Genomic DNA, 27285 nt, shown 5'->3' with positions numbered 1-27285 from the left:
CTTGTGACTTAATTTTTCTTTTTGGCTGGAATTCACCAGGCTTGGTAGCGAGTTCTGTGCAATCACTTTGCCCCATGCTGTGCCAGCCATCAGGTTGCTCTGATTGTGCTTCCAGTCTGCTGCTGGCTCTGCTTCAGCCTTTAGGCTAGGGACAAAAATTACACTGGTATAAGTGATTGGAAGCTGGTTCAAATCTGTAACACGATGACAGTTCTATGCACATACACTACTTTCAAAATGGCTGAAACTGGTTTAAGATAAACTTTGTAGATGTAGTATCTGACTTAACTGATTTAGGTTAAATCAGTTTATTGAACTTCTGTTCCAGATTCTCTCCAGATTCAAGTAGCTTTCAGTCCCCCAACATCCCAGGATGCTTTGCACCTCCCCTACAACCCTGCCCTGCTTTTCAGGGTGGGTGGGTTAGCCTTGGCCCAAGCTGTCTGCTCCAGGTGAGCAGGGAGGTATGCTCTAGTGCCCCTGGCTTCTGGCCTGGGCCCCTGCAGGCATGTGGCTGCATTTCTGGAATCAAAAATGAATATATGTTCACTCACTTGTTGGTTCAATCGATGCAGTTTAGACTAACCTGTGAAGATTGATTAATTCAGCCTTGGGCTTTTTGATTGCCTGTACTTAGCCCTAATGATACAAAGTGGGGACCAGAGCGGAGCTGCTGGTTCCGTTGGAGCATCTTGTGTAGTTTGCTAATCAGCCAAGGAGAGCTGTTGGCTCTTGTGTGAACCCTTGGGCAGGAAAGTCTTCTGCCCTTCTCCCCTTGTTGGTCACTAACTGTTAGTATCTTTGAGACAGGTAGTTAGCCATGTTAGTTTGAAGTTTGGCAGAAGACAGTGCAGTGTGACACCTTGTAAAATAACTTGTTCAGAGAGGCACTAGTTTTCCATAGACTTACTCCTCAGTTTGTCAGATTTTACACAGTCTATTCACATCTGATAAAGTAGGCTGTAGCCCACGAAAGCTCATGCCTTTGCAAACAAGTTGGTTTATAAGGTGCCTCACTGCCTTGTCTCAGTCGGTGTCTTTGAAATGGTGAACAAAATACACTTGCACTCTTTTTATTGTGTGGGGATGGAAATATGAAGTTTTACTACTGTAGAACAGTGAACTGTTGCCTTATATGCACTTTACTCCCAAATCATCAAACTTTATACACTGAAAATTTCCAGGTGGTGAGTCCTCCATTGAGTTGCCACAGCCACTGAAGCAAATAGATTTCACATACTAAGTTGTTATGATAGGCATTTATGTAAGTGCTCTAGCTTTAGGGCAATTTTCACAATAGGAATCAGGAAGGAAATTTCCTCTTTCCTCCCTCCCTTCTTTCAGTATAACCTTGCACGGTCACCTTGCTGCTTTCACGTTCCTCTAAAACTTCAAATACTGGTTGGGTTCAGAGTCAGAATGCAAGACTCAATGGACTGATGACTTGACTTGGTGTGACAAATCCTGTTATACTTGTGTAAATGAAGCAAAATTGCTCTGTTTTTTTTTGTAATTGGATTAACTGAAACAGTATTACAAATATTATTCAAAGCAGAAAGACTGACCCTGTCAGTGTGGTGGGTTTTTTTTTCATTGTATGAGACCAAAACATACATATGCTTCCCCTGAAAGAGCATTGCCATGTTTCATTGCACTGAGAAGCAGCATGGGTGGAATTAGCAGGCTAGTTGTCTGCACACCATGGCTGTGTTTCCACTGCATACTAAACACACACCCTGTTATGTTTTAAGCGTGAATGAGGAGTCTGTAATTTGCCAAGCATATCAATGGTAGACCCCAGCTATAGGCCTGGAATTTTTAATGACTTTAAGGCCCTAAAATGTTAAAGCATTTAAGGTACACCAGCACTTTATATTAGAGAGAGAGAGAAGGGTAACATTTCTTGATTGTGCAGTAAGGGCTTTGCTTCTGCAAAACAAGGGTGTCTTGTTTCCCTCAGACTGTAAACCCTGAACTTCTGCTGGAGTTTGGGCTAATTTGGGTGAAGTTTTACTGGAGTTTTGGTTGATCTTTCTTTTTTTTTCCCTTATGTGGGTGTCATTGTTATCTAGGTTCTCTGGTGCTGGGGAAAGTTGTACTCACATCTTTCTTCCCATCTTCTGGCTTTTTTTACTCATGCAGCAATTCCTAAATGTATTCTTTAGCTATTACTCTTCTTATTTTTTTTCCTGCATTTTCTTTCATTCTGATTTTTGTAAATCTTTTTGCTAGTGGACATATCTATCATGTCTCACACTTTGCTGTGTAGTTAGTTCATTCATTTTTATCCAACACCTTATCTGCCATTTCCTGTATGATTTGCTATCTTCGTTTTATCAGTGCAAACAAGGTTGCCACCTTTCTTTTATTCAGATCTCATTCTTTGTATTCCCTCATCCAGAAGTCTTAAAGTGATCTCAAACTGTAGTTCTGTTTTGAAGATTGACAGTCAAAATGACATTTTCTTAATTTAACATGCCTACTTCTTGAGATATAGTTATTTGCTTTGAATATACATATACATTACTGTTTTCTACTCCTGTTAGATTTGTAGAGTGAGCACAATGCAGATGGAGTGAGGTAATTCCTTTGTAATTCATGCCTGAACAGTGGGATTACTGATGGAGTTCCAGTGGCTGGGCCAAATTCTGTCCTTAGTTACAACTGAAACCCCCCTTAAAAATAAGTTGTTCACATTAGTTGGGGGTAGAATATATCCCACAAATCTTTTGCTTGTCAGGATGCATCAATCTTAAGGAACCCACTTTCATTTTTAGATCTGAGGCTGCAGGAGTGATGTTTGAGGGGAGGAAGTCTTTTTTTTTTGGGACATGAGCAAAACCTGGATACAATTGAGAAACAACACATATGGAATCCTCTTATGCTGATCTTAGCTTCGTCTTTCAAAGTAGGACTTCACAGTAGCATAACTAGGACAGGGCGACTGCAGCAGCTGCCCCAGGCACTGACGTATGGGGCAGAAAAATATCAGTTGCTGCCATAATTGCACGATCGTGCTGGCAGCACAGGGGCAGCCAGGAGTTGCCACTGCCCCCATGCATCCTGTTGCCCCTGGTTGCTTTCTTACACCTTTGGAGCTTTAGTCCCAAGGGTAAGATCCATCTCTATCAAGTGAACTTCACTGTTTGTACTACCATCCTGCAAGCTTGACCAATGGGTTAAAGTGGGGTGGAGGGTGAGGGGAGCAAGCATATTTAACTGAGAAAAGACTGAAAATGTTCTGATGGTAACAGTTGGTCAATGCAAAATCTGACTTCATGAGGTAAGATTTAGAACATGCCATTTTAGTGCCTCTCGGGCCAGAATATCATAGTACTTTAAAAACATTAAACAAGCTCTGCAACATCCCTAGGAAAAGGAGACTTCTTTTTATCCTTATTACATGGATGGAGAAACCCAGAAACAAGGCTCAAAGAGGCTTACACAATATGTTAACAGCAGTCAGGTACCCAGTATTGCCAACTCTGCTGTGTCAAAAATCATGGGACAAACTCCTAAAAATCAAGCAATCTAGAATGTAAATCATGAGATGCTGTTTTTGAAGTGTGTGTTTGGGGGGTTATATGTGAAGGTGTGGGGGGCTTGGAGCCTGGGGAGGGGGAGTCCACGCACACCCAGGCAAAATGTGGGGCACTGTGGGTCAGGAGTGAGGGGCAGCAGCAGGGCTGGGGGGACTGCGGCTTGGGCGTGAGGGGCAGACGCACAGACGCACCAACACACGGACACATGCACACAGACAGACAGCTGCCCATGGCCCCGGGGTCCCACTCAGCCCAGCCACTGCCCCACTCCCTTCCTCCCTCACCATGGGGGCCTCGATCCGCGCCCCCGCCCCTTCTCTCTCTTCCTGCCCCTTCTCCTCCACAGACTTACCAGCTTGGCGCTCTCTACACGCACCAGAAGAAAAAATCCTGAGATTTGACCTCTCTATCATGGAGATCATGAGTCAGAGTTAGTTTGACTTGGAAATCAGGAGTCTCATGATTTTTTCATGAGAGTTGGTATTACTGAATACCGCCTTCTTAGTGCACACAGGCACAGATATTAAGAACAGGCTACATAGGGGTCTAACTTATGCAGGGGGTTAGATCAAATGACAAGATACACTGGTATTTACTGTACCTCATAACATCTAACATCTTTAGGGTTTTTGCTTTGTATTTAGCAGAGTAGACAATATGGTTACTCTTCTTTTTTTTGTGGCTCCAAAAGCACTAGCTAAAGTGTATGGTCAAGCAGATTGTTTTGGGGAGGAGAAGAACTGTTGTTAGTATCAGGTCATTCTTTAATGAAACCCTGCTAATTTACAAAGAGTGCATAAAGTCCTGTTTTCCTAACCACAGGAGATGGTTTCTTTTAACACATTTCCATGCCCATTTATAGCCAGCACTTGGACAAAAGGCTCTCTTTCTGGGCTTTTCTCAGGGCTATGTGCCCAAAGCATATTCTGGCACTATCCTTAACTGTTTCTTAGATTTATCAGAAATGAAGGGCAGCTGCTACACCCACCAGTGTGAATTAAATTTAATCCAGCTCATGAGAGTATAATAGTTTGGCTGTTCCTCAAGCTGTTGTTCACAGATTGAAGTATGCTTTCAAAATAATTGTACCTTTTCATCTTATCTGATGTCTATGTTCTTAGTTCTTCTCCCTTCTGGTGCAGGGGTACAATTGGCAAAAGTAAATTAGCTGATTTTGGCGGCTCATGCAGGTCACATATTTGCTAGTCTTTAGTGGTGAAATCCACCCACTCTCTTTCTCTTTAATGCAAAAATCTGTTAAAAGTGACCTTCTCCTTCTTTCCCACTGCTATCAGTTTTTATTCTATGACCTTGGGAGCATGTATTTCGTAGATTGTACTACCTCACTTTCTCACGCGCAACACACCTTTTCCCCACAGATCACCCCCACAAAATTGGAACATGTGTTAAGTGGGGAAGCTTTTTGGGGTGTTTTATTTTTTGTGCTTCTTTCCCCCTCCTACCTGGGATAGAAGCACCCATGCAGCAGCTGTGGAATCACTACTGTGGAAAAACAACCAACCAAACAAAAAAACACGTGTAAGTTTGTTACTACATCTCTTACAGATTCAAAATGCACCCAGCCTGCAGCAGCTCATCATTGGCACAAGAGACAACAATGCAATCTTTACCAAAAAGGGTTGCAGGCCAGGAGAAGACCTTCCTTCTAGTCCCCTGAGCGATGTTGTCTTCTGTGGTGGTGTAAAACATGTAAGTATTGACATTAAAGCAGGGAGGGATGTCAAACTTGCCTGCAGCACCCCCCGCCCCCTGGGCTGGATCCAGACAACGGGGCTTTTTATGGGCTGAATCTGAAATGCAGGGAGCCTCCCAGGCTGGATTGACCTGGCAGTGGCTCCATCACTGGGAATTTTGCTGATAGTTTTAGGTGTCCTTTGCAAAATGTTTCCTGGGTGAAACTGGATTCCAGTAAAGCATAAAGAGAGTTACGATGTCTCAATAGCTGTATCGGAGTGTTTCCAAACATGCATAGTAGAACAAGCTTAGACATGTAGGACAAGAAATGGAGGCACATAGGGAATGTAGGGGTCTTAGTGGAATCAGGCTGCTAAGTAAGCAGAAAGCAAAAATATGTTTAACCACTTAGACCCCTGAAAACTATGTATGTGGCACTCAGACCTCTGAGCAGTGAGGCAGGATTTGGCCTGTAGCATCTAGGCATTTCACACTTGGTGTTAAGAAGGCAGTGGAATAATATGGTTCTTTGGAGCCATGCCAAACCAAACCAGTCTCCTGCTGGTTGCATAATAACATTTTATATTTCCTTTGCAATGTGTAAGTATACATCCTTTGCTTGCAGTGCTTGTTGTTGTCCAAGCATCTGGTGCTTATTAACACAGTGTGCTGAAAACAACCCTGCCCTCCTTGCACAGTGCTGCTAATCTGAACAGCACTGGTTAGCATAGACCTACCTCTTTTGATTAAGAAGAAAATACCATGAAATAAACTTTAGACCAACTTCGCAAAATTGTCATTAAAATATATTAAAACAGGGACAAAATCTATTCATCCTCCTTTTTGCCATGATGAGTGATAGTGAAAAAAAGGAAGTCTTTTTTTTTGTTTTTATTTTTTATTCCCTTGTTACAAAAGAAGTCTTTTTTTTTGTTTTTATTTTTTATTCACTTGTTCCAAATATCCGCTACAATGAGTGGTGAGCAGCTTTTAACACAGCTACAACCAAATTAAACTCCACTCTGACTTCCATCCATGTGCTTACATGTTAAGTACACAGCTTCAAAGTAGTTCCTCTCAGGACTTCACTTTTCACACTGACCCTTCTTTCAAAAAAAACATTGTTTGCTGTTTTGCTCATAAGACTGCATAGGTCACTTCTTTGACTTCAGTCAAAGTCACTGGTGTGAACTGTATGGCAAACCTGCGTATATTTAAATATCACTCTTCCATGCAAATGTTAATCTATTGTAAACATTAACTTGTACTCTTAGTTGCTAAGGCGTGCAAAGTAAAAACTCCTTGGTTAACCAAGCTTGTATGTGGGACAGTGTTTTTTCAGAGGGTGTGTTTTACAGAATAGTGACTTAGTATTCAGTGAAGGTGTTAGTGTGAGATAATTACTGCAATAGCAATTTCTTAGTGACACTGACTGGAATCATTACTTAAAAAGAAACCTCGGAGTAATTGTGTTAAAGACTATAATTAAAAGTCAATGGAGACCAAGCCTGTTTCGATTTAAAAACACTGCGTGATATCACAAGGGCTGGATTGCACCCAAAGTGTATATGGCTGTGAAGAAGCATAGAGGTTGCTCCCTCACCCCAGTTTCATGCCTTGTGTAAGTGTTAGACATAGATGCTCCATTGGTGAGCTGCACCTCTGAACCTCCTTCCTCCAAGGAGCAGGGAGGAGAGATGAAACTATGGATCCACCTCCTCTTTGCACTGGCAGACAAATGTGGTGGCAAGGCAGGGAAGGTGTCTGAATCGAAATCCTCCTTGCCTTGTCAGATGTCATTTAGAATGGATCTCAGTGCACAACTGGAGAGGCCAACAGAATATTTAATAAGTGATGCAGTACCTTCTGCTGCGTTTCCTCCAGGGCCCTGAAGGGGCAAAGCGAGACAGGAGCTCTTCTCACTGGGGTTGTGCACCGTGGCAGAATCCCTTACTTTCGGTTGCACACCACAGCATAGTTTAGGGACATGTTTCATATTTGCTGTTACCGTCAGTGGGAGTCAATAAGGTCCAGTAATATTCCTATCAAACATGTTTCTGACCTTGGGCATTTTTATGATGCCTGAAAGCTTGTCCAACAGCTTTTCGATTTGTACAGCTGGTCCAATAAAAGGTATCACAGAGAAGCCTTGTCTCTCTTTAAAAGTATTTTTTTATGTTTGCATATTTTATTGTTGTCAGTTTCCAGGTACAGAAATGGCTATGCGCAGGATGGTTATGGTTAGTCATTTGTAGAGGAAGATAGTGCCCTTAGCCCATGCAGATAAATATATAAAAATGGTTCATTTTATATAGAGAAATAGAAAATCAAATGTTAAGGTCTAGTATACATATAGCAAGGATAGTGAAAGAATAGTTTCATGTACATATTATCTTGGATCAGAATTACTTGCAATAGCTTTAACAATCAATTTAGCCCAAAGAAATGGAGAATTAGAGAGTAAAAAATTACCATCTCATTGGATGCAAGCTTGCTTTTCCTTGATCTTTGTCTTTTGTCAGGGGAGTTTATTTAGCCTTAACAGCACTTGCACTGAGGCTGACAATTTTGACAAGGCTAACGTCACTGGGGAAATAGAGTTTGCCCTCAGATATATCTTCAAAACCTGCACTTTAGAAGTCTGCATCAATGCTTGCAAGAATCTGGCTTATGGAGAGGAGAAGAAAAAAAAGTGTAACTCGTAAGTATTTTTGGTTTCAAAAGACAGGAAAAAAAAACAAGGCAAGTAAAAATAAACGTGTATGAGCTTAAAGTGTCACAGAGTAATATCCAGCTGCCATTTTGTATACAGGACAAATGTATGTATTGGCCAACAATGCCTGCAAAAAATATGCACACCCATGCTAAGTGGTTACAACATGAAGCAGAAAGTTGAGAGATCTGTCATAGTTTCTAGTCATCTTGTGACTCAGTGTGTGACATTGGTGAGTTATTTAACACTTCTGTGCTTCATCTTTCCTATCATTAACATGGGGAATACATCCAGATTTTGCAAGATGTTTTGATATATAAAAGCAGGTAACTTCAAACTATAGTAATATATTATTGGACATACAAAGAATACCCATTTTCTACAGATGAAAGATGTAAGCATACTTTTTTTTCAGGCTTGCAACATTTAGATGATATCTTGCTTGTTTGTTAAGTTGTTTATGAATGATTCTTTCAGCCTTTCCATGGAAAAAATAATTAATGGAAAATTGCTAGTCAGAGTATCCAGCCATATGTTTAATGCTTGACCTTGCTATCATGCACTACGTAAATGAGTCTGAATCAGCATTCTAAAATTCCAGAGTTCAGCTCAGATCCTACCAGGAAGACTTTGCTGTGACATCTCTTGCAGAGAAGGGGACTAAAAATGAGTTGTCTGACAGAAAAAAGGAAAAAAAAAGAAAGCCTGGTTGGGATGCCAGGTAATGAAGTGACATGGTTAGGGAATGTTTAATAAGTGCTGAATACTCCTGAAGTTTTCTAGTTGTGTAGACAGTATGCAAATCACAAGAAGCCTAGGGAGTTGTGTGGAAAGATGTTTGTAATGAACATAACACTCCATATTGGCTATACTGAGTGCTCTTTCTGCAGAAAAAGGATGAGCACTAGTTGCAATTAGGACACTTGCAACAAAACTTGGCTGGTGAGATGTTTATAACAGGCTTTCAGTCCTGCTAGAAATCTGAGTTGTACGTGGGTTGGTTTCCTTGGTAAATGTATTACTTCATGTTTATATAGTAGGAAGCTTAAGCTTTTAAACACACACACAGGTACAGTAGTGGTTTTTACAGTTCAAAGGGGCTTGAGAGGCATGGGAAAGGAATGCAAGGTCTACGTTGCTGCTGAGAGAGATGACTGATCTACAGCTCAGAATTTAACCAGAGGCTGATTAAACAGAGTTATTCTATAATGAATTGAATACAACATGCTGTCATGTTAAAATATGGTTCTGGTAGCATTTGGGAATATAGAATGCCATTAATCATCTTTAGAGTAAATCCAATATCTTGTATTAGACCAACTCAGATTTGGGAGTGAGGAGCACTAGCAAGGCTGTGGGGTGGGAAAGATATGCTGCAGGTTGGGAGTGAGGGGCACCAGTGGGGAGCAGGGAGCTGTGGGTCAGGAGTGAGCAGCATCAACCAGCTGGGCTGGGGGGGTGGGAAAGTGGCTGTGGGCTGGAAGTGAAGCCCACCAGGGGAGCAGGGGGCATATCACTGCCCCCCCAACAATCATATACCTTTTCCCCTCACCCCCAACAGGTATCCTCTCTTTTGAAATTGGAAATAAGGTAACCCTAGATTTTTTAAGTTCTCCGGTGGCCCAGCTCATCTTCCAGTGCAATCAATGCTTTACTTTCAATGGGATCTGAGTTAGGACAGTTGCCCACTTCAAAATCTTACCCTTTAAGGCTTACTTGCTTGCTACTAAATGAGTCAGCATGGGAAACAGTAACGAATTACTATACTGCATTAGTACAGTAAAAATGAATGTCCTAATCATACAGGAGTGGTATATTACCATCATGAAAATATTTTTTTTAAATGAACAACTGCAGGCTTTCTAAAGTTGGAACAAATGGCTGACTAGTTGGTCAACCTTCAGTTGGTGGTCCCATTCCAGTGCATAGCAGATGTCCACATCACAAAACCATTACTAGGGGGTATTAATTGACCTCCTTGTTGGCAGTTTCAGCAGAGGCTAAGAATTGAATGGGCATGAAAACTCAGTAGCCCGTTTAGTGTAAATCAGAGCCAAACCAAAACACTCCGACTGGATATGTGGGAAGTTTGCATGGCTCTAGTCTGTTCTTCAGATAAATAGATGACAGGATGTCAGGCTTCCCTTAGTCTTAATTTGAATCTTTACCAGCACTAAGTATAAAATGAAAAAAGCAGGCTGGCTTAATTTCCTTTCCTTCTCAGGTTGAGCTCTTCTTAATTTTGGTCTTTCACCCCACTCTACTTTCTTTCTCGCTTCCAGGTATGTAAAGACCTACTTGCTTCCTGACAAAACTGCTCGGAGCAAAAGGAAGACCGTTGTCAGAAAGGGGACAGTGGATCCAGCATTCCACGAAACTTTAAAGGTGTGACTTGTCAACATTTGTGGGCTGGGAGCTCTCCTTTGCTTAGCAAAGTCTCCATTTCCAGTGCCCAATCAATCCTGCAAGTTGCCTGGGGTCAGAACTCCCATTCAAATTGCAAGAGTTGTGAAGAGGCTTTCAGGATTAGGTCACAGCCTATTTAAGAGATCAGAGTGAAAATCACCATCAGCAAATATGATGGTAACCCTGAGAACAAAGGAAGGAGAGTGTATATTTCTGGATAGCTTTATTAGTAAGTTGCAATATTGTAGAAATATTGTCCTGTGTCCATGGAAAATACTGTTGATTTGAATTCCGATGTAGTTTCTAGCTAATGCCATCTGAAAAATGGTGAAAGGAAGTGGTCTTATCTATTTATCAATATAAACCTAATTTACGTATATTGCAGAGGACAATTAGTACTTTGTACTTTATCCATATGACCTAATATCTCTCTTTTCTGAATGTCAATGGGAGTGCCCCTGGCCATTTGCTGAGTGAATCATTACTTTTGCATCGAATACCTATTCCGCTTAAAGAAATAATACATTGTGTATGTCACTTTTCACTTTTCTCTTCCTCTGTGACACAGTTAATGCCTCATACATCAGTGTTTGCACTTGTTCATTTAGGCTAAGCACAAGCATTCAAAACGCCCGAGCCTGAATTAATTCAATCTTTATAGGTTAGCCTAACCTGCATAGATTGAACTGATTTGCAGGTGAATAGACATTCACTTTTGATTCTGGAAATGCAGCCACATGCCTGCAGTAGCTTAGGCTAGAAACTGGGGGACACCAAGGTGAACTCTCCCTTTGTTTCCACAGCAGCTGCAAGGCTGAAGGGAAACTGACCTGGGGGGTAGGGGGGGCATGGCTAGGTACTGGCAGGCTGCTGAGTATGATTGAGGAGGGGTTTAAACCCCCACCCTGGCTGGCAGGGACCCCAGCTGGGGTGTTCCTGGAGGGGGAAGGGGGAAGCAGCCCTTGCCAGATTTGTCCCCGGGGGGGTGGGGGGCATGGCCAGACACTGGCTAGGGCAGTGCCTCAGGTGAAGGGGGGTGCAGGGAGGGGGATTAAACTCCCCTGTCTCCCCTCTCCTGACTTTGTGCCCTGCTGGCTGCTCACATGGTGGGGGGCATGCACCATGGCACCACCATCTGCCCACCTCACTCAGGGATGAGGTTGGGGCTGGGGCTGTGAGGCTGAGCTGGGTCAGCCCATGGGCACAGCTGAGGGCAGGCGTGGAGGGGCCAGCCTGGGCTGGGCTGCGGGGGCAGGGCCCTTCCCAGCCAGCTGTGGCTTGGGCTGGGGCCACGGGAGCCTTGTATCCGGAGTGCTTCTGTCTCCCTGCGCCCAGGCTGGGCTGGGCTGTCATGGAGTTGCAGCTGTCTAGGAAGGGCCGTGCCCCTGCAGCCTGGCTTGGCCTGGGCTGGAACCTCTGCACCCGCTCTTAGCAGCACTCACAGCTGGCCTGGCTCAGCCCCGGGTGAGGCGGGGGGATAGGGGGCTCTTCCCAGCTGGCTGCAGCTCCATGACAGCCTAGCTTGGTGCTCATGGGTGGCAGCTGACCAAGCAGTGGTGCAGAGGTGTGACTCTGGTGCAGCTGCAGGTGTGCACCTTGGCAGCTGGCCTGGCCACATGGGATGAGTCCTTCATGCCCACAGCTGCCCAGGCCAGTTTGGAGGTGCTGGCAGGCCCAGAGCCCAGCAGCCGCCCACTGTGGGGGCTTGTGTGCCTGCAGCTGCTGTGCCACCTGCACCATGCTTGCTCGTCTTTCTGGAGTTTCCCCGTGAGACAGACGAGCAAGCACCGTGCAGAGGGCACGGTGGCTGCAGTTGTGGGCACATGAACTGCCATGGTGGGCGGCTGCTGGGCTTTGGGCTTGCCAGCATCTCTGAGCCAGCCCGGGTAGCTGCAGGCACGAAGGACTCGTCCCACCTGGGTGGCCAGTCTGGCTGCCAAGGTGCCCGCTTCCAGGTGCAGTGGTGTTGCCTCCATGACACTGCTTAGCCAGCCGCCACTCATGCACACTGGGCCAGGCTGTCATGGAGCCACAGCCAGCTGGGAAGGGCCCTGCCCCCATGGCCCAGGCTGGACCAGACCCACTATCTGCCCACCTTGCCTGAGGCTGAGCTGGGCCGGCTGTGGGTGCTGCTGTGTGTGGGCACGGAGGGACTAGCCTGGGCTGTGGGGGCAGGGCCCTTCCTAGCTGACTGCAGCTCCATGGCACACCAGCCCAACCTGGGTGCAGGGAGTCCTGAGCAGTTGGGGTGCACAGCTCCTGCAGCCCCAGCCTGAGCTGCAGCTGGCTGGGAAGGGCCCTGACCTCAGCAGTGCTTGCGGGCTGGCCTGGCTCAACCCCACAGCCCCGGTCCCAACCCTAGCATCAGCCCTGGGCAAGGTGGATAGATGGCGGTGCCATGGCGGCCAGCTCTGGTCACACTGCTGCCACTGCTGCTGGAGTGGTGAGGGGGAGGACCCTGACAGGGGCTGCTTCACCCCAGCCAGACACAGCCCAGCTGCAGTCCCCCAGGGGGAGAGGAGAGGGAGGGAGAATAAACCCCCTCCCTGCCCCTTTGCCTCAGGGGGCCATGCTGGCTGGTGTCTGACCATGCCTCCTCCCCGGGCTAGAGAGCAGAGGGGCAGGGCCAGCCCTGCTCTCTGGAGCAGGCAGCCCAGCCCAGGGCTGAAAAGCATGCTGGGGGACTTGATCTAACTTAAACCAGGAAGGGGTCTGGGACAGAAGTTCATCCAGAACAATGCAAAAGAGTGTAGGGGAAAAGAGAATCCACCCAATATGACTAGAGCTATTGTTTGCATCTTAAGAATAATTCACTTAAACATTAATTTTCTTCTGTGTTAGTGTTAGTCTACCTAGTACAGCAGACACAAGGAAAACAGGAGGACACAGGCAAGTTATATGATGACCTTGGCCTGTCTAATATTACTGTCCTACCTGAAGGTGTAAGAATATAGCAAAAGGATGAAAAGCTATTTAAACTTTAAAAAATGTAGGATTTGCAACTGTAGGTGTTCCCCCAGGCGGTTTTACAAATATTGTCCTCTTCATTCATTTATTTATTTATTAATAATAAATGTGAGTGAATGCAGTTTTCTGCAAACATGGAGCCATTACAGAGGTGAGTGTATCAGGGGAGGCAATAGGCAAGCTGCTGAAACACATCTTGGATGACACAGCTGAGTTTGCCTGTTAGCTGCTCCAGGGCTAAAGCTGGATATTGTCCAGATTTGGGTGGGAGGATGGTGCTGGGGTTGGATTGTGTTTGTGAAGGTCTGCCTCTATTGATCCTGCATGTTGCGTATTAAATGCTGTTGATCTTTCTAGTATAAGATTGACTACTCCCAGCTGGAAACTCGACAGCTTCAGATATCTGTCTGGCATGCAGGTGTGTTCAAGAATCGGGTGTTTCTTGGAGAGGTGCTTATTCCATTGTCGTCTTGGAATTTTGAAGACAATTCAATGCAGTCATACAACTGGTACCAGCTCAAAGCTAAGGTGATTCTTGGGCCTTAGGTTAAAAGTATTGTTTTTAATTTTCCAAAAGATTTTTTTTTTAAAAAAGCAGTGTAGTGAAAGCTGTAGAAGAGACCACCCTGTGTACATCATGGAGAGGGAAAAATGAAACTGATGTAGCAGGGACAGTCTTGTCACACCACCATGTGAGTGGGTGCAGTGCAGTGACAGGTAGACAGTGAAGAATAGAGAGGGGAGGCTGTATAGTAATTTGTAGTAATACAGGCCTCTGTGTGTTCTTTTTCATTCTGAAAAGCCTGAAGACAATCAAGTTCAGTACAGTGGAGAACTTCTTGTGCGTGCAAAAATGTGCTTACCATCCCAGCCTGAAAAATTCCGGTATGAAGAGCACATGATGGAAGGTACATAGTATTTCAGCAGTACGTGAAATACCCTGCCTATGGAAACAGACACACACAGGGAAGCGTTTGTGTTTGGGTCTTTCTGCTTGATGCTGTAGATATTGCAAATTGTGGATTGTGTTGTATTTATTTTCCAAATAAAACAAGCATTTGGTAAAAGTATTTGAAATCCAGACTTGTGTCAATCTCACTTCCTTCCCTCTTTTAAAGAAAAGCGGATACAAGAGTAGCCCTCATTACAATGCCTGTAGCCTGGTGCACTGAGATGCTGCACAGTTTTGTGCCTGCACAGTTCTCTGCCAATGCACCTCTGTCCTTGTCTGGAGAGACCCAGTTATTGCTCTCTGTAGTTAGATTATCAGTAATGACAAACTGAGAGGTAGGGAAATGTCTTCTAGGTACAGGCCTGAGTTTTTGGCTTCTCCTTCAGACCTTTCCCTTGAAGGTCTTTATGTTTGTTTAAATTTTAACATTGACTGGGAGTCAGTTTTTGGAAATGGGGTGGTCAGTGATGGAGCAAGGAAAACCTGCTGAGGTAGGTGTCTGGGGAAACTTCCCCTTCCAGCTTGCTGGATAATGGCAGGTACTGCAGGGTAGGATTCTTAAAGAAGTTACACACATTTGGTATTGCTAAACACCTACAGGAAACCTAGGCGCAGCCACCCATAGCGGCAGGAAGAACTAGAGGAAGGATCAAACCCAGTTGTAAGTTTTATTTCTTTCTCTGGTCTGTTCTCTTGATCCCCATCTTCCCTCTCTATATTCTAACCCAGGGGTGGGCAATTATTTTGGGCGGAGGGCTGCTTACTGAGTTTTGGCAAGCCATCAAGGGCCACATGACAGGCAGCCCAGGGCAGAGTAATACTAATTTTCTAAATTTTTTAGTGGCCCCGCGGGCCAGATGGAATGGCTTGGCGGGCCACATCTGGCCTGGGGGCCGCATTTTGCCCACCCCTGTTAACCCCAGTCTTTCTCTTGATTCAGAGCTCCTTCTCCTTCCTCTTTCTCTAATTTCCGTCTTCCTTTATGCTACTTGCTTTATAAATGCACTTCTAAGAGAGGAGAGTGGCAGCAAAGACTGGGAATGAACCATCTGATGCTGCTGCTTCAGAATGCAAGTATTGTGGATGAATTGGCTATATCTGATCTTAGCAATTGCAGCTTGTGGGCCCTGGGTTTGTTTTTTTTTGGACCAGCTTGGCACAGTTACATTTCCTTGTCATCATGCCAACTGCATGCTGTAGAAGTGACTTCAGAGCTTCATATTTTTCATACTAAAATACATCTGCAGTTTACAGAAGCATAGAAGATATTGTGCTCCCTCACTTCAGAATCAGTGTTCAGTATCTTTCCTTTCCTTCTTTAGTACTGTGTTAACTAGACAACCATTTGTTCCTACTGGTCACTGATGGGAAGCAATGTTTGTGTTTTAGGGACAGAAGACCGAGCAGCTCATGGTGGCCAGCTTCACCTCGTAGTAGTTGAGGCCAAGAACTTGCCCGCGTTAAGATCTGTTGGCAGCCTGAATTCATTTGTAAAAGGGTATGTCAGAGATTTAACACTTCAGATTCTGAATTTTTGAAAATATTATGTACTGAGCTGAGTGTTAGCAGGGACTGGACCTGCAGATGAAGGTTCTTTATGCACGTGCTCTGGGCTAGATTGTTTCTCACAATGGTGAGCACTTATCCAGGTTGTTAACTTCACCTCTGTGCCTGCCAGCGTAAGTCAAGGCTCTATAATCTGGCCCTCAGCCTTTCTGAACAGGGCCTTGGAATTTGAAGGGACTTTGACATTTATTGAAATGTATTGAATCAGTTTTGAATATTGAGGTTTCACAGGTAGGAAATATGGTTCTAAATCAGAAGAGAGGAGGTGCACTCATGTCTTGCTTCATGAATTTTTCTGCATTGTTGCAGAATGAATTGCAGCTTTGGACCTGCTGTGAGAGAATTTAGTATCCTCCTTATTCTAGGCCTTTTAAGACTTGTTTCTTCATGACTGTCAAAGTGCTTGTAACTGATGTAGGTGACATTTACAGAAATGTCTCCATCCAGCCTTTGCCATAGTAAGTAGGAATGGTTGCGCTTGATGAAAGACATCACTACAGATGAAAGAGATAACCACTGTTATGGGCAGTCACCGTATCACAAACACCTGTACATGGTCAATTTTGCCATAGTTCTATTCAATTTTGCCCAGCTCAGCTGATCCACTTCATCGGGCAAAATATGGGACAATAAGCAATGTTTCCCACTTTGAGAGACACCCCCGGGAATCTCCAGGGCAAATCTCTGCAAGTGGGGAAAGCTGGGCAGGAGTTCTTGGGACTTGAGGGGTCCACTTCTCCATGGAAATTCCTGAGGTGCACAGGACTGGGCCTCTCAAGCCTGTCTGGGGAGGTTAGAGAGTGTGGGGAGCTTCAGGCTGCCTGTACTCTCCTACCATAAAACAAATAAGACTTCTGTCATGTAAAAGTGGCACAAATTATTATTCCCTTTTATCATGATCACAAAGGCATTTGTGGCATGCCTATGATCATGGATTTATATTTGCTTTTGCTTTGTGCCACTGTAAAAATTGTTATGGTGGCACAAAGACAACATCTTGTTTCCAGCCTAGAATGGAAGCAGAGCATATGATATATACTCTTATCACTTCAGGGGCCAGGAGGGAGCTCTTTCTTCCAGGTACAGCCTACCATAGTTAGTACATAGGGTCATTTTTACATCCTACCATCAAGCATGGGATGCTGCTGGAAGCAAGATGCTGGACTGCAGAAATACATTGAGGGTTTCTACTATGCCATATAAGACTTTCTTATCAGATGTGGCTTAGAGCCACAGTGAAATGGTCTCAGTTTCTTCACCAGGAATAGCAGTTTTCACTGTTCTTATATAGATACTGCTGGATCGTTCAGTGGGTTTGGGGCCAAGGGTTTACTATAGTGGTCACTGACAAGTGGAATGATAAGGAGAGCTCAGTCTTATGCCTAGTGAAGGCAGTAAGAACATGGATTAATTGTAAGGGGGGAATAATCTGTGGGACACCAAATAATCCTATTCAGCACTCTGGCATGCTTAATATACAAGGCAAAACGGTGAGAGGGGCCTGAGGGGATTAGAGGAAATGCTTTGTTTTCTACCTCTGCAATATACCTGTCAGGGCAACAACCTCACTGAGCATCTCTTTTTTTCATTCCTTTTTGGAAGTTGCCTGGTCCTCCCTGACCAACGTGAGTTAAAACAGAAGTCTCCTGTCCTGAGGAAAGAAACCTGCCCTCACTGGAAGCACTTGTTTGTCTTTGATGGTGTTACCCCATCCCAGCTCCAGGGGGCTTACCTAGATCTGACCATCTGGAACCAAGCATCCTTTGGCTTAAGTGACCGATTTCTGGGGGGAGCCAGGCTTAGCACAAGTAAGTCCTTTTATCATTTAAATGTGAAGCCAAATGGAAAAGCCCTAGTACTTAGTTTACATGATAAAATAGCATTCACATTACCTGCTCAAAGCCTGAGGTTGTACATTTCTTAGCACTGACCTTGAATGAGGCTTCCAGGTGCTGCTACAAACACTCATGCATGTTCTTGTATGGGGCCCCATTGAAGTCAGTGGATAGCCACACGAACACAGGGGCAGTCCCAGTTCCAGGGTCAGGATAGCTTATTGTCTCCGCTTCTGTAAATACATTCCTCTTCCGAGGCTGAGCCTGCATTAAGCTTGTGGACTCCTAGTTTGGCATGCCACACCTGCAGGCCTGCTAGTTACTTATCTAATCACCCTTTTCAGGAACTGACCCATTAGGTTCTCCATTATTCCTTCTTTGGCTTCAGCCACTGTCTTTCATATAACAGCTGCTTCTTGGGTAAACAAAGTCCGAAGTGTAAACAGAGTCCCAAGAATTTTTTTAAACATTAATTGGAGCTGCTCTGAGCCTGCTTTGTCTCCTGGCAGGATTTCCACAGCAACTACTACTGTACTTTTACAGTGAAACACAAAGCCCTTTAATAATCAGTCCGACACTAATGTTCTATAGCTGGGGCATTCATAGCCAAGAGCGCTCAGATAACCATGTGCAGGGCTTCCCAATTCTGAACAGTTGGCCGCTATGCTTTTGGAGACGAGCTGAGATGTTCCACGCTGACAAAGTAGTTGCAGCATATGTACAGCAGCTGTGTCATGAGTATTACTGGTAAGGCCCTCACTGTTCTGTACAAGGACCATGGCTTCTCTTATTACCTTGGAAATGTTGTGGTGGCTTTTAAATTGAAAAAAATGTCAGGGTTTGTCATTTTATATATAAATGTGACTGCACTTGATGCCAGGAGCCCAGAGCTTATTTAGGAGTCCTCTGTTTTGCAGCATGTTATTGAGGAGTTAAGCTAGTGATGCCCAACTTGTTTTCCCTGTGGGCGGGATGGGTAGTGCCGTGTCTGGCCACAGGCCAGATCTGGCTAGTGGGATAAATCTAGTATGCAAGGTTGGCATGGCAGGGACCTGAGTCAGCTGCTAGGAGTGGGGCAAGGGGTTGGAGAACAGCCTGGCTCAGATCCATGTGTGTGGGGATACAAGGTCATGTATTAGCTTGGCCCCAATTGGGACACAAGGTGCGGGTAGAGCATCTCAGCCCTGATCCAGATGTGCAGGACAGGGGCAGGAATAGGGAGCAGCCTGGCCTGATCTGGATGTGTTGAGGGTTGGGCCCAGCCCTGATCCTGCTGTGTAGCAATGGCCTAGGAAAGACTGGATTTGGCTTGCTAAGCTTCCATTGCTCCCCACTGCCAAATTTTTTGACTCATGGGGATTTCTGCAGGCCAGCTGCCATGGCTCCACAGGCCAGCAGCTGAGCACCCCTGAGTTAGACAATAGGTTTGGATGGGGAGGATCCTGCTTCAGGCAGGGAGTTGGACTAGACTCTGGCAGTCACTTCTAGCTGTACTTTTCAGTGCAACCCACGTAGAAGCATACAAGGCATTTGGGCAGACAAAGGAGGAGCTTTGGAGTTTTAGGTGTAGTAGGCTAGGTGACTGCTGTATAACTACTGGTGACATAGTAACCATTTTAAATCACCATCACTAGATTTTAGAGGGACACCTATTGGGAAACCAGGCCCAAGACAACTCTACGTTTGTCAGGCAAGCAGTTGTCTTAACCACATAAACTGCTCCCGAGAATCTGTTCCCATTTAGTTTTTCTATAATATAATAAGCACAAGGGAGAAGGGGTGGAAAACAGAGACTGTATAATAATTGGGACAAGCAAAGATGTAGAGCTGGGCTCAGAAATCCCAAGACGTCACCCTGTTTATATAACACTTGGCCTTACCCTTTTGCTTGGACTTCCTTGCAGAAGAACCAATCGGCTCCACAGCCTCCAATCCCCAAGCAAAAGTTATTTGGCAAAGAATACTGAGCAGACCAAATACCTGGATGGACATTACGCTGTCTCTGCAGTCAAATAAAGGGGTGTTTAAATCTTAATAGCACCTGGATGGCAAGAATATCTTCAGCTGGTTGAAGAGGCAAGTATTGCTGATGGGCTTGAACATGCAAGGCTATACAGAACATGCTCCAGCCATGGCTAAAAAAATCAGCACTTTGCTTTCTGGGAAGAAACCTCTACCCTTTGAAAGGAGACTTGTAGAAGGAAGCAAGGAGTGGACAATCCTAAATTATACAACTTTCTTTGGGGATTTTGAGAAAACTGCCATTAGAAACTTGAGAAGCAAAAAATTAAACAGGGCTTTGTTTCATTTGAAGCTGTAAATAGCAGCCTGTATCTGTAAGCAAAACAGCAGTGTAACAAAAGGCTGAGCAAGACTAATGGATTGTTGCTAGTCTCACACCCTAGGAGCACTACTTTGAAAAAGGCAGTAGGTGATTTAAGTATCACCCCCACTGAGAAGATATTTATCAGGGCTCAGATCAGACATACTCCAATTTGAGGGAGAGGGGATTGTAATGGGATTAAGTGGTGCAACTGTGTAAATCTCATTACCAAAAGGGAAGGTTTAACTTTGTAAGCTCTACTTTAGTATTGTTCCTCAAAACTGCTACCGTGGTTCAGAAGCTACGTTGCTTTGATAGGGGAAAGAAGGCCTTTCCCTGTAGTTGTCAGCAGTTACAGAAGTCACAGCTGGCTTCCTTGTATAGAGGGAGGCTAAGGATCAAATAGTTTAGTCCATATTTTGGCCTTGCCCTCCCCGCCAACCCTTTCTGTGGTCTATGTTTTATAAATATGATATCATAAGTACTTACCTGCCAGTTAGTGATCTGGAAAAATAGCTGTGGCAACTACTACATTAGCCAATATGGAAGACAGGCACATTTAATAGCTTTGGAGTATTTAAACATCACTCCAGCTGTAAATCTGACCAGGAGCCTGTAATTCAGCAGTAGAAATGCGGTAGCACAGGCTTCAGTGCAAGCCCACCAGGGTCCTTGGGTCCTTATTTAGCTAGTTGAAGCCTGTGTCTTAATTACTATTGTTACTCAGCTATAGCTGGATTACAGCTAGCTCACATGTGCCTCCCTGTGCTGCTGGCACACCTGCTGATTACAGTGGAGTAATGACTTCACCATGCAATCTACATGGTCTCTACATTATCTGACTAACAAAAGTTACCTGCTCCTTGTTTCATTCCAGCTCAGAAGCTGGGATGCAATGCTCTGCCAACCATCTGAAAACATCACTTCCGCCCTAGAGCCAGGCTCTGCCCGGTGTTGAGAAATTGTTCAAGTGGTGGATAGAGGGAAGGAACTGCGTGTTCCCTCCATTCACAACTGCTGGGTCGTTGTTATGTAGGAATTATTCTGCAGCCACATTCCCTGCTATCACCCCCTGGCTGGGTGGCAGCATTACATGATATGAGTCCATCAACAGCTTGACAAAGCCCTTGCTTTGGTCAGAATTGTTGGCATATCAGGATGAATAGGCGTAAACACCATTAGAAAGCCCTGTCTGATTAGAATTCCTACGGTGTATGTTACATGTAAGTCTCAGCAGAAGCTGTATTAGAATTAGTGGTAACTTGGTGAGTGTGATGTTTCCTTGCTGCAGACCCAGTGTCAGAATAAGGGTAGCACGTCCCTGTCAAATGCTTTTTCTCTTGGCACTCAAAGAGCTCTCTCTAAACCAAATCTCCCTCTTCTCAGTCCTTGTCCCTCTGCCATCGCCACTTTGAAAATGCTGCTTGCACTTTCTGTCCTCCCCGGTTAACAGAGTAAGCATAGCTGTAAGGAGACTTCACTGTACTCAAAACAAGAATATGCAAGCAGGACTATGCTGCAGTCTTAGCACACATCAGGCTGGTGTGCTGGGGTGAAAACATCCCACCCAACACAAACCACTTGACTTCTAATTCCTTGTCAGCTTGCAGATCTTTTATTTAGATATGTGTCAGTCACCAAAAGAAAAAAGGGTCTACAACACTTCGATAAAGAGGGTTTAACTTTAAGACTATGAAGCAGCATTAAGGGTTGTAAATGGAAGAGGGGGAGAACTTATACCAGATTTCATTGGACTTTAACAGATTTTCAAAAGACTGGATGGGAGGGAGTGGGTTAGGAAAAAGTCCACAGGAATGCTCTCTGTAAGAGAGAGAATACAAACGTGATATAAACAGTCCCTTCATGGCTGGAGTCTGAAACATTATTAAATCAAATATTAAAAAAAAAAAAAAAATAGAAAGCTTGTTAGAAAAAAATTGGTGCAGTAAAACTGTATATACTGAATCACATGCATGTATCACAACTTTCATTGAAGTAAAAAAAAAAAAAAAAAAAAAAAAATCATCTTTACACATGCTCCATAGCAAGTAATCCATTTCATACACTGGCTGTAGCACATTAGACTAAGTATATTGTTTAAACTTTTTTTTTTACATATCCAAATTTATTAAATCTGAAAACAGTAACAAAATATACAGAGCAACTTTATTTCCCTTTTAAACTAGTGTTACAATCCATATTATTACTTTATCTATACATAAATACTACACTACAGCTGATCATTAATTAGGCTGGAATATAAACAGTTTGTATTAAATTCCAGTTGAGTATCTGTCTAACTATGTAAAGAGGATACCAAAGAGTGTTCCTATACTGCATTTCTTCTGAGCGATCACTGCAGGAACATGTCCAATTGGGCATAAGCAACCAGGAAAACCTAATCAACCACATGAGTCTGAAAACTAGGTTCAGGCAGTGGTCAGCACTAGTTTGGAAAATGCAGGCATAGAATTCTACGTTCTGCTTTGCCAGAAGCCTGATTATATGCTGCACTTGGAGAATCCAAGGTTGTATGGCACAAAATTCACCTTTTTTTTTTTTTTTTTAAACCAAGCTGAATCCAGGAACTGCCATAGAAGAAGCATCATTATCAGAACTAGAAGAATGGAACATTAAGTCCTGCTTGAGAATATGGACATTACATAAAGGCCTTTTGGCACTAGGATATGCATGAACAAAGATTACCAAGAAAAATGGTTTGGTTGACAGACCTGATGGGCAGTTATCACATTTTGGTACTAAAAGTTGGAGGATAAACAGCCATTGGGATCTCTTTTAGGCTGAGCATTTGATAAGTGTGTCATACAGTGACCCCTCAGAAAAAAAAAAGTAAAAATCAGCATTAAAAACTGCTTTTGCCCCATAGTTTTGCCTTTTTGGCTGTAAACACTATTTACATAGCCTCAAACTCATCAATTCTCTGTTTGGTGTTGCCCTGTCGGATTTGCCTCAGTGTCTTGTACTTGTCACGTCCTTGTCGAATGTTCTCCGAATGGATCATGTCATTGTGGGTCCGCTTATTTTCATCCCTTGCCTGGGCCAGCTCACTCGACAAGGTCTGCAATGTTAAAAACCACAAAAAGACATCACAAACCCGAGATTTTTTTTTGAAGAGACCTTACAGCCTCATGACAAATGACAGGATTCTTAGGATAGAACAGACACTGGCGGAAATGGGGCAACTGGAGTTTTGCAAGAGGTGCTGTCTGCGAAAACAAGATCTCTGAAATGCCAAAAGCTGAAAATGCATCCTCAGTGTCTGAGCAATGAGGAAAGCGGTATGGACTGCATAAAAATGGACTGTTGTAATAAGTATAGACACAGACTGATCCATTGTCTAGTCTATTATATTCATTAACATTTGCTTTTAGTCAAATTTTCTCCCAGTAACTTTGCTTTCTTACCATCAACTGCCTCTGCACACGCTCGTTCTTCTCTGCTTCAGTAATGCGCTTCTCTTCATTGCGGTCATCCAAGATCCCTTCACTTGATAAGTCTGCGCTGTAGCCAGAGTATTCTGATCCTTCTTCCTGCAAGTTATCATGGACATGGTAGTTCACTGGCTCGTAGACAGGTGGTGGAGGTGGAGGTGGGGCAGTCATTACCAAATGTAGCTCTTCTTTTGTCTTTACTAGATCTTCCTGGGCTTCCTTAGCCTTTAAAAAGAACAACAAAAAGGCAGGTGTGTAAATTGTACTTAAACCCAGTTTAACAAGCTATATATAGTACCTTAACCATCTCTTAGGGGTGTGTGCCATCTGCTACAAGAAAAGAGTACTTTTTATACTCTTGTGTATAATGAAAGCTTGTTTTAGTATTAATAATGTAAGTCAGGATAGTAGATCAGGCCAGTAAGATTTTAATAAAATTAGACTTCTCCTGATACAATAACGATTACCTGAGAGAGGAAAAACAGGCTACCAAACAAGATCGTAGAACACATTTACAAGTGTCCTTCAAAACAGAAACCTGTTCAAGGACATCTGATGAGAAATATACATCCCTAAGTTGTGGGACTTGAATGTTAAATTGGCTTCTAAACTTTAAGTAGTCATACCACTTGCTAGTAAACTGGTTATCTAGTCCCTATACTTGCTAATATGGTAATGTCTGAACAATAAACTTCCAGATTTTGAAAGGGAACTGCAGTAGAGCAAGCTAAGGCTTTACAGTTCACTGAAAATGGAAGAATGCTAGTTAAAAAGTTTCCACATTCACTGAAGTTTCAAAGCATCCAAGATTTCTGTGGCCAACTGCACACTTTAGAATTCCCATCAAGTGTCTCACAAGCACCTGAACGAATATATGAAGAGCAGGGTAGATAAAAAATGAACCATTAATAAAATTAAAATTGGATTTTTAAACTTTTAAATAAAAAGGAAATCTGATTTTAATCATTTAAATTTAAGGTGCTTTTAAAAAAAAGTTTTACTTTAAGATATGTTAAGCTCAAAAGATATCATCATGGAATAGTATATAACTAGATGTTATAATCCCTATTTGAGGCCATATATCCACATAACCTTTTTAGAATTTTTATAAATAGGTCACAAGCTATGGACTACATTAGGGGCCCAATCTTACGAGGTTTCCAGAGGCTCCTCTATAGATTAGTAAAGATTAAAGAAAACCACTCTACCCAATGGGACACCATGCTCAGTCTAGAAGATCCCATTAAGCTTCTGTGTGATGCCTAGTTGCAGTTCTCAAACTGTGGATTTGTGTCTCCAGAGATCGTAGGCAGACATGATTCTTTGGGTAGATGCAATATCTTTTATTAAGACCAACTACACATTTGGGAAAAATGTTCTTTGCAAGCTTTTGGGCACAAACTCCCTTCTCTTCAGGCATGGGGAAAGTTTGTCATCTCCAGAGATAACATCCTTGTTAACAGCAGTATATGGAGATGAGAGATACCCGATTAACCACCCTACTGGCAAGTTTGTGTACACATAGTCAAGCCCTTACCTTTTTCTAAAAGTGCAAAGTTTCAAGAAGAAGTTAAATGCATAAAGGATAGCAAACAACAAGAATGCAGTTCTTGTAGGAAACAATGATTAAATCGAGGCTCTTACCAGTGATTTAAATCAAATCATCCCTGATGAAGAAGAGCATCCCATATTTCCCCACAAGATAATTCCCCCGCCCCCCCAAGTCCTGCTGGGTTGTTTTATTAGGAGGTTCCAAGTACCGAAACACAAAATGAAACAAATAAACAAAAAACAAAACACACACCTAGATGGAAAGTTAAGTAACTAATGGGTTTCTAGATTTATGCTATTAACCTTTTTAGCATATAAAACATATCCTTAGGAATCCCATAGACTGGTGCCTAATTCTGCTGTATTCCTTTATGAATACAAGACTTTTCAGAGAGTGTTATCACAGAGAAGGCACTTTGCCAACAGTACACATTTGTTGGGAGTTCCTTCTTTTGTGTTGCTGCATTTGCTGTACTTCCTGCAATAATTTCAAGACTGATCATAACTCTAGAGTTAAGATGGCAGTCAGTTTTTACAGCCAACTATTTAAAGGTTTGACAGATGACTAAACAATACTCTCTGGGTTGGAAATTCAGAGAGTCATCATCCATAAACTTGTCATTTGTGTCAGGTCTATACAAGTTTGTCCCAGAATTTCCTCTATAAAAGATCACACCTCCAAATAAAGAGACAGGTGCATTCTATCGTCTCAAGTTTAAAGCCTGGATCAACTTAAGGAAGTGGAAAAAACTCACCCTGTGCTGCCACTCTTCAACTTCACTCTCTTTACGTTTCCTGGACTCTTCCAGAAGGGCAATCTTGGCTGTATATTCTGCAAGCTCGGTAGCCTGTTGAATAGCAAGGCTGGTATTATACTCTGAAGTCTTTCAATAATACCTTTGTGAAGGACAAACATGGCTTGAATGCTGCATGGATTTTGCAGCAATCTCCACTCTTATATTCTGGGCAATTTAGATGTATTCAAGATTTTTCAGTCAGAGATGGACACCTTGATTATGCTACTACAGCGTGTCCACTGACCTAGCTGATCATTTGCCTTGTATACAACATAAAAAACCCACGCGCAGCAGTAATAAAGCTGAATTCAATAGCGAGTGCATCTACAGGAGACGTTTACTGTGGAGTTGCCCAATTAGCTCTGCAGTAAATGTCTTGGCATCTACACGTGTGGCTCTATTAAGCCACAGGAAACCAATTCATTTTGCAGCAGGTTAGTACTTGTAGTAAATACAAGTACTATCCTACTGCAGAATTTTCACGTGTAGCGACGCGCATGTAGACAGACCCGGCTAGCTGGGGCATGAGTGTGCTTCTTGTGCTCCAGCTAGCCCTTCTGCAGCACATGGAGCTGGGCTGGAGCAGGCTGGACTGACCGGGCAAGCACCCTGCCAGCCAGGGTTGCTCTGCTGTGGTTCCAGGCGCACATTCAAGTGGTGCACCTGGGAGCATTAAACTCCAGCGTGACATGCACCGTTTATTATATACGTGTAGATGCATCCAGTGCAACTACAGTTTACAACTCTGGATTGTACACAATTGCTATCAACATGGCTAGGGTTCCTACCAGCTGTTCCTGGCTCTTTATCTGGTCAACGGCTTGTTTCTCCAGCTCTTCCTTGGCCCGAAGGGCAGCCAAGCGGTCAGCTTCTAGACGCTCAGCTTCTTCCTGGGCTCGTCTCCTCTCCTCCTCAAGCTGCCTGGCTCGTTGGATCTGATCCGAGAGCTCTGGGAAGACAGACATCAAGGCAGTCAAGCAGTGGTTCTAAACAGCCCTTCCTCTTGACCATTAGGGGTCCTGTATTTAATTTTCTGTCTGTGCTAAGGGACAAAGTAGATACACAGTGACCTTTACATCACGGCTGCTGACCTCTGCCCTGTATAAAGAAAAGGTTCCCTTTCCCTGCATTTATCCACAGCAGCAGACACATTTGTAGACAGAAGGTGGTTTGAGATACCAGAGTAAAGTGTCACAAGATGGCAGCATTTCAGGTAAGAGCAGCTGTTGAGCTACGTGACTATTCTTTCATAAGAGAGAAGAGCTTCTGACACAATGTGTGTGATCCCCTGCTCGCTGACTCAGGAAAGCCCTTTACCTCTCTCTGCTTTCTGGGTCTTCAGTTCATACTCTTGTAGTCTCATCACCAACTCTTCTTTCTCCCTCAGCATCTGCTCCTTCTCCCTCTCAATAGTCTCTCTCCTCTTCTTCTCATTTTCTAGCTGTTGCCTATTAGAGAGAGAAATACTTTTAGAAACCAGCGAGGT

The 27285-nt window shown here is 43.7% G+C and overlaps 2 protein-coding genes across 7 annotated transcripts in view; one reads left to right on the top strand and one right to left on the bottom strand.

The window, feature by feature from the left end:
• The window catches only part of SYTL3 (synaptotagmin like 3), a 65902-nt gene extending 44971 nt beyond the window's left edge, over positions 1 to 20931 (top strand). For 4 of the 5 annotated variants that reach the window (XM_025201986.1, XM_025201984.1, XM_025201985.1 and 1 more), the window contains 9 exons: positions 5109 to 5252; positions 7760 to 7938; positions 8552 to 8671; positions 10233 to 10335; positions 13681 to 13851; positions 14126 to 14231; positions 15665 to 15773; positions 17444 to 17649; positions 19581 to 20931. In XM_025201986.1, the coding sequence (XP_025057771.1) occupies positions 5109 to 5252; positions 7760 to 7938; positions 8552 to 8671; positions 10233 to 10335; positions 13681 to 13851; positions 14126 to 14231; positions 15665 to 15773; positions 17444 to 17649; positions 19581 to 19711 (1269 nt within the window). In that variant the 3' untranslated portion in view covers positions 19712 to 20931. The remainder of the gene's footprint in view (positions 1 to 5108; positions 5253 to 7759; positions 7939 to 8551; positions 8672 to 10232; positions 10336 to 13680; positions 13852 to 14125; positions 14232 to 15664; positions 15774 to 17443; positions 17650 to 19580) is intronic. The other variant, XM_025201987.1, reaches the window with a different exon arrangement.
• A 667-nt stretch (positions 20932 to 21598) lies between these two features.
• EZR (ezrin) overlaps positions 21599 to 27285 on the bottom strand; it is a 49455-nt gene continuing 43768 nt past the window's right edge. Inside the window, exons 9-13 of one of the 2 annotated variants that reach the window (XM_014519125.2) lie at positions 27117 to 27247; positions 26588 to 26748; positions 25758 to 25850; positions 23425 to 23676; positions 21599 to 23078 (exon numbers count right to left, since the gene is read on the bottom strand). In XM_014519125.2, the coding sequence (XP_014374611.1) occupies positions 22914 to 23078; positions 23425 to 23676; positions 25758 to 25850; positions 26588 to 26748; positions 27117 to 27247 (802 nt within the window). In that variant the 3' untranslated portion in view covers positions 21599 to 22913. The remainder of the gene's footprint in view (positions 23079 to 23424; positions 23677 to 25757; positions 25851 to 26587; positions 26749 to 27116; positions 27248 to 27285) is intronic. The other variant, XM_025201990.1, reaches the window with a different exon arrangement.

Source organism: Alligator sinensis, unplaced genomic scaffold (genome assembly GCF_000455745.1).
Source record: "Alligator sinensis unplaced genomic scaffold, ASM45574v1 scaffold682_1, whole genome shotgun sequence".
Classification (NCBI taxonomy): Eukaryota; Metazoa; Chordata; order Crocodylia; family Alligatoridae; genus Alligator; species Alligator sinensis.
The sequence above is the reverse complement of the archived record's forward strand: the minus strand, read 5'-3'. Positions and strand labels throughout refer to the sequence as shown.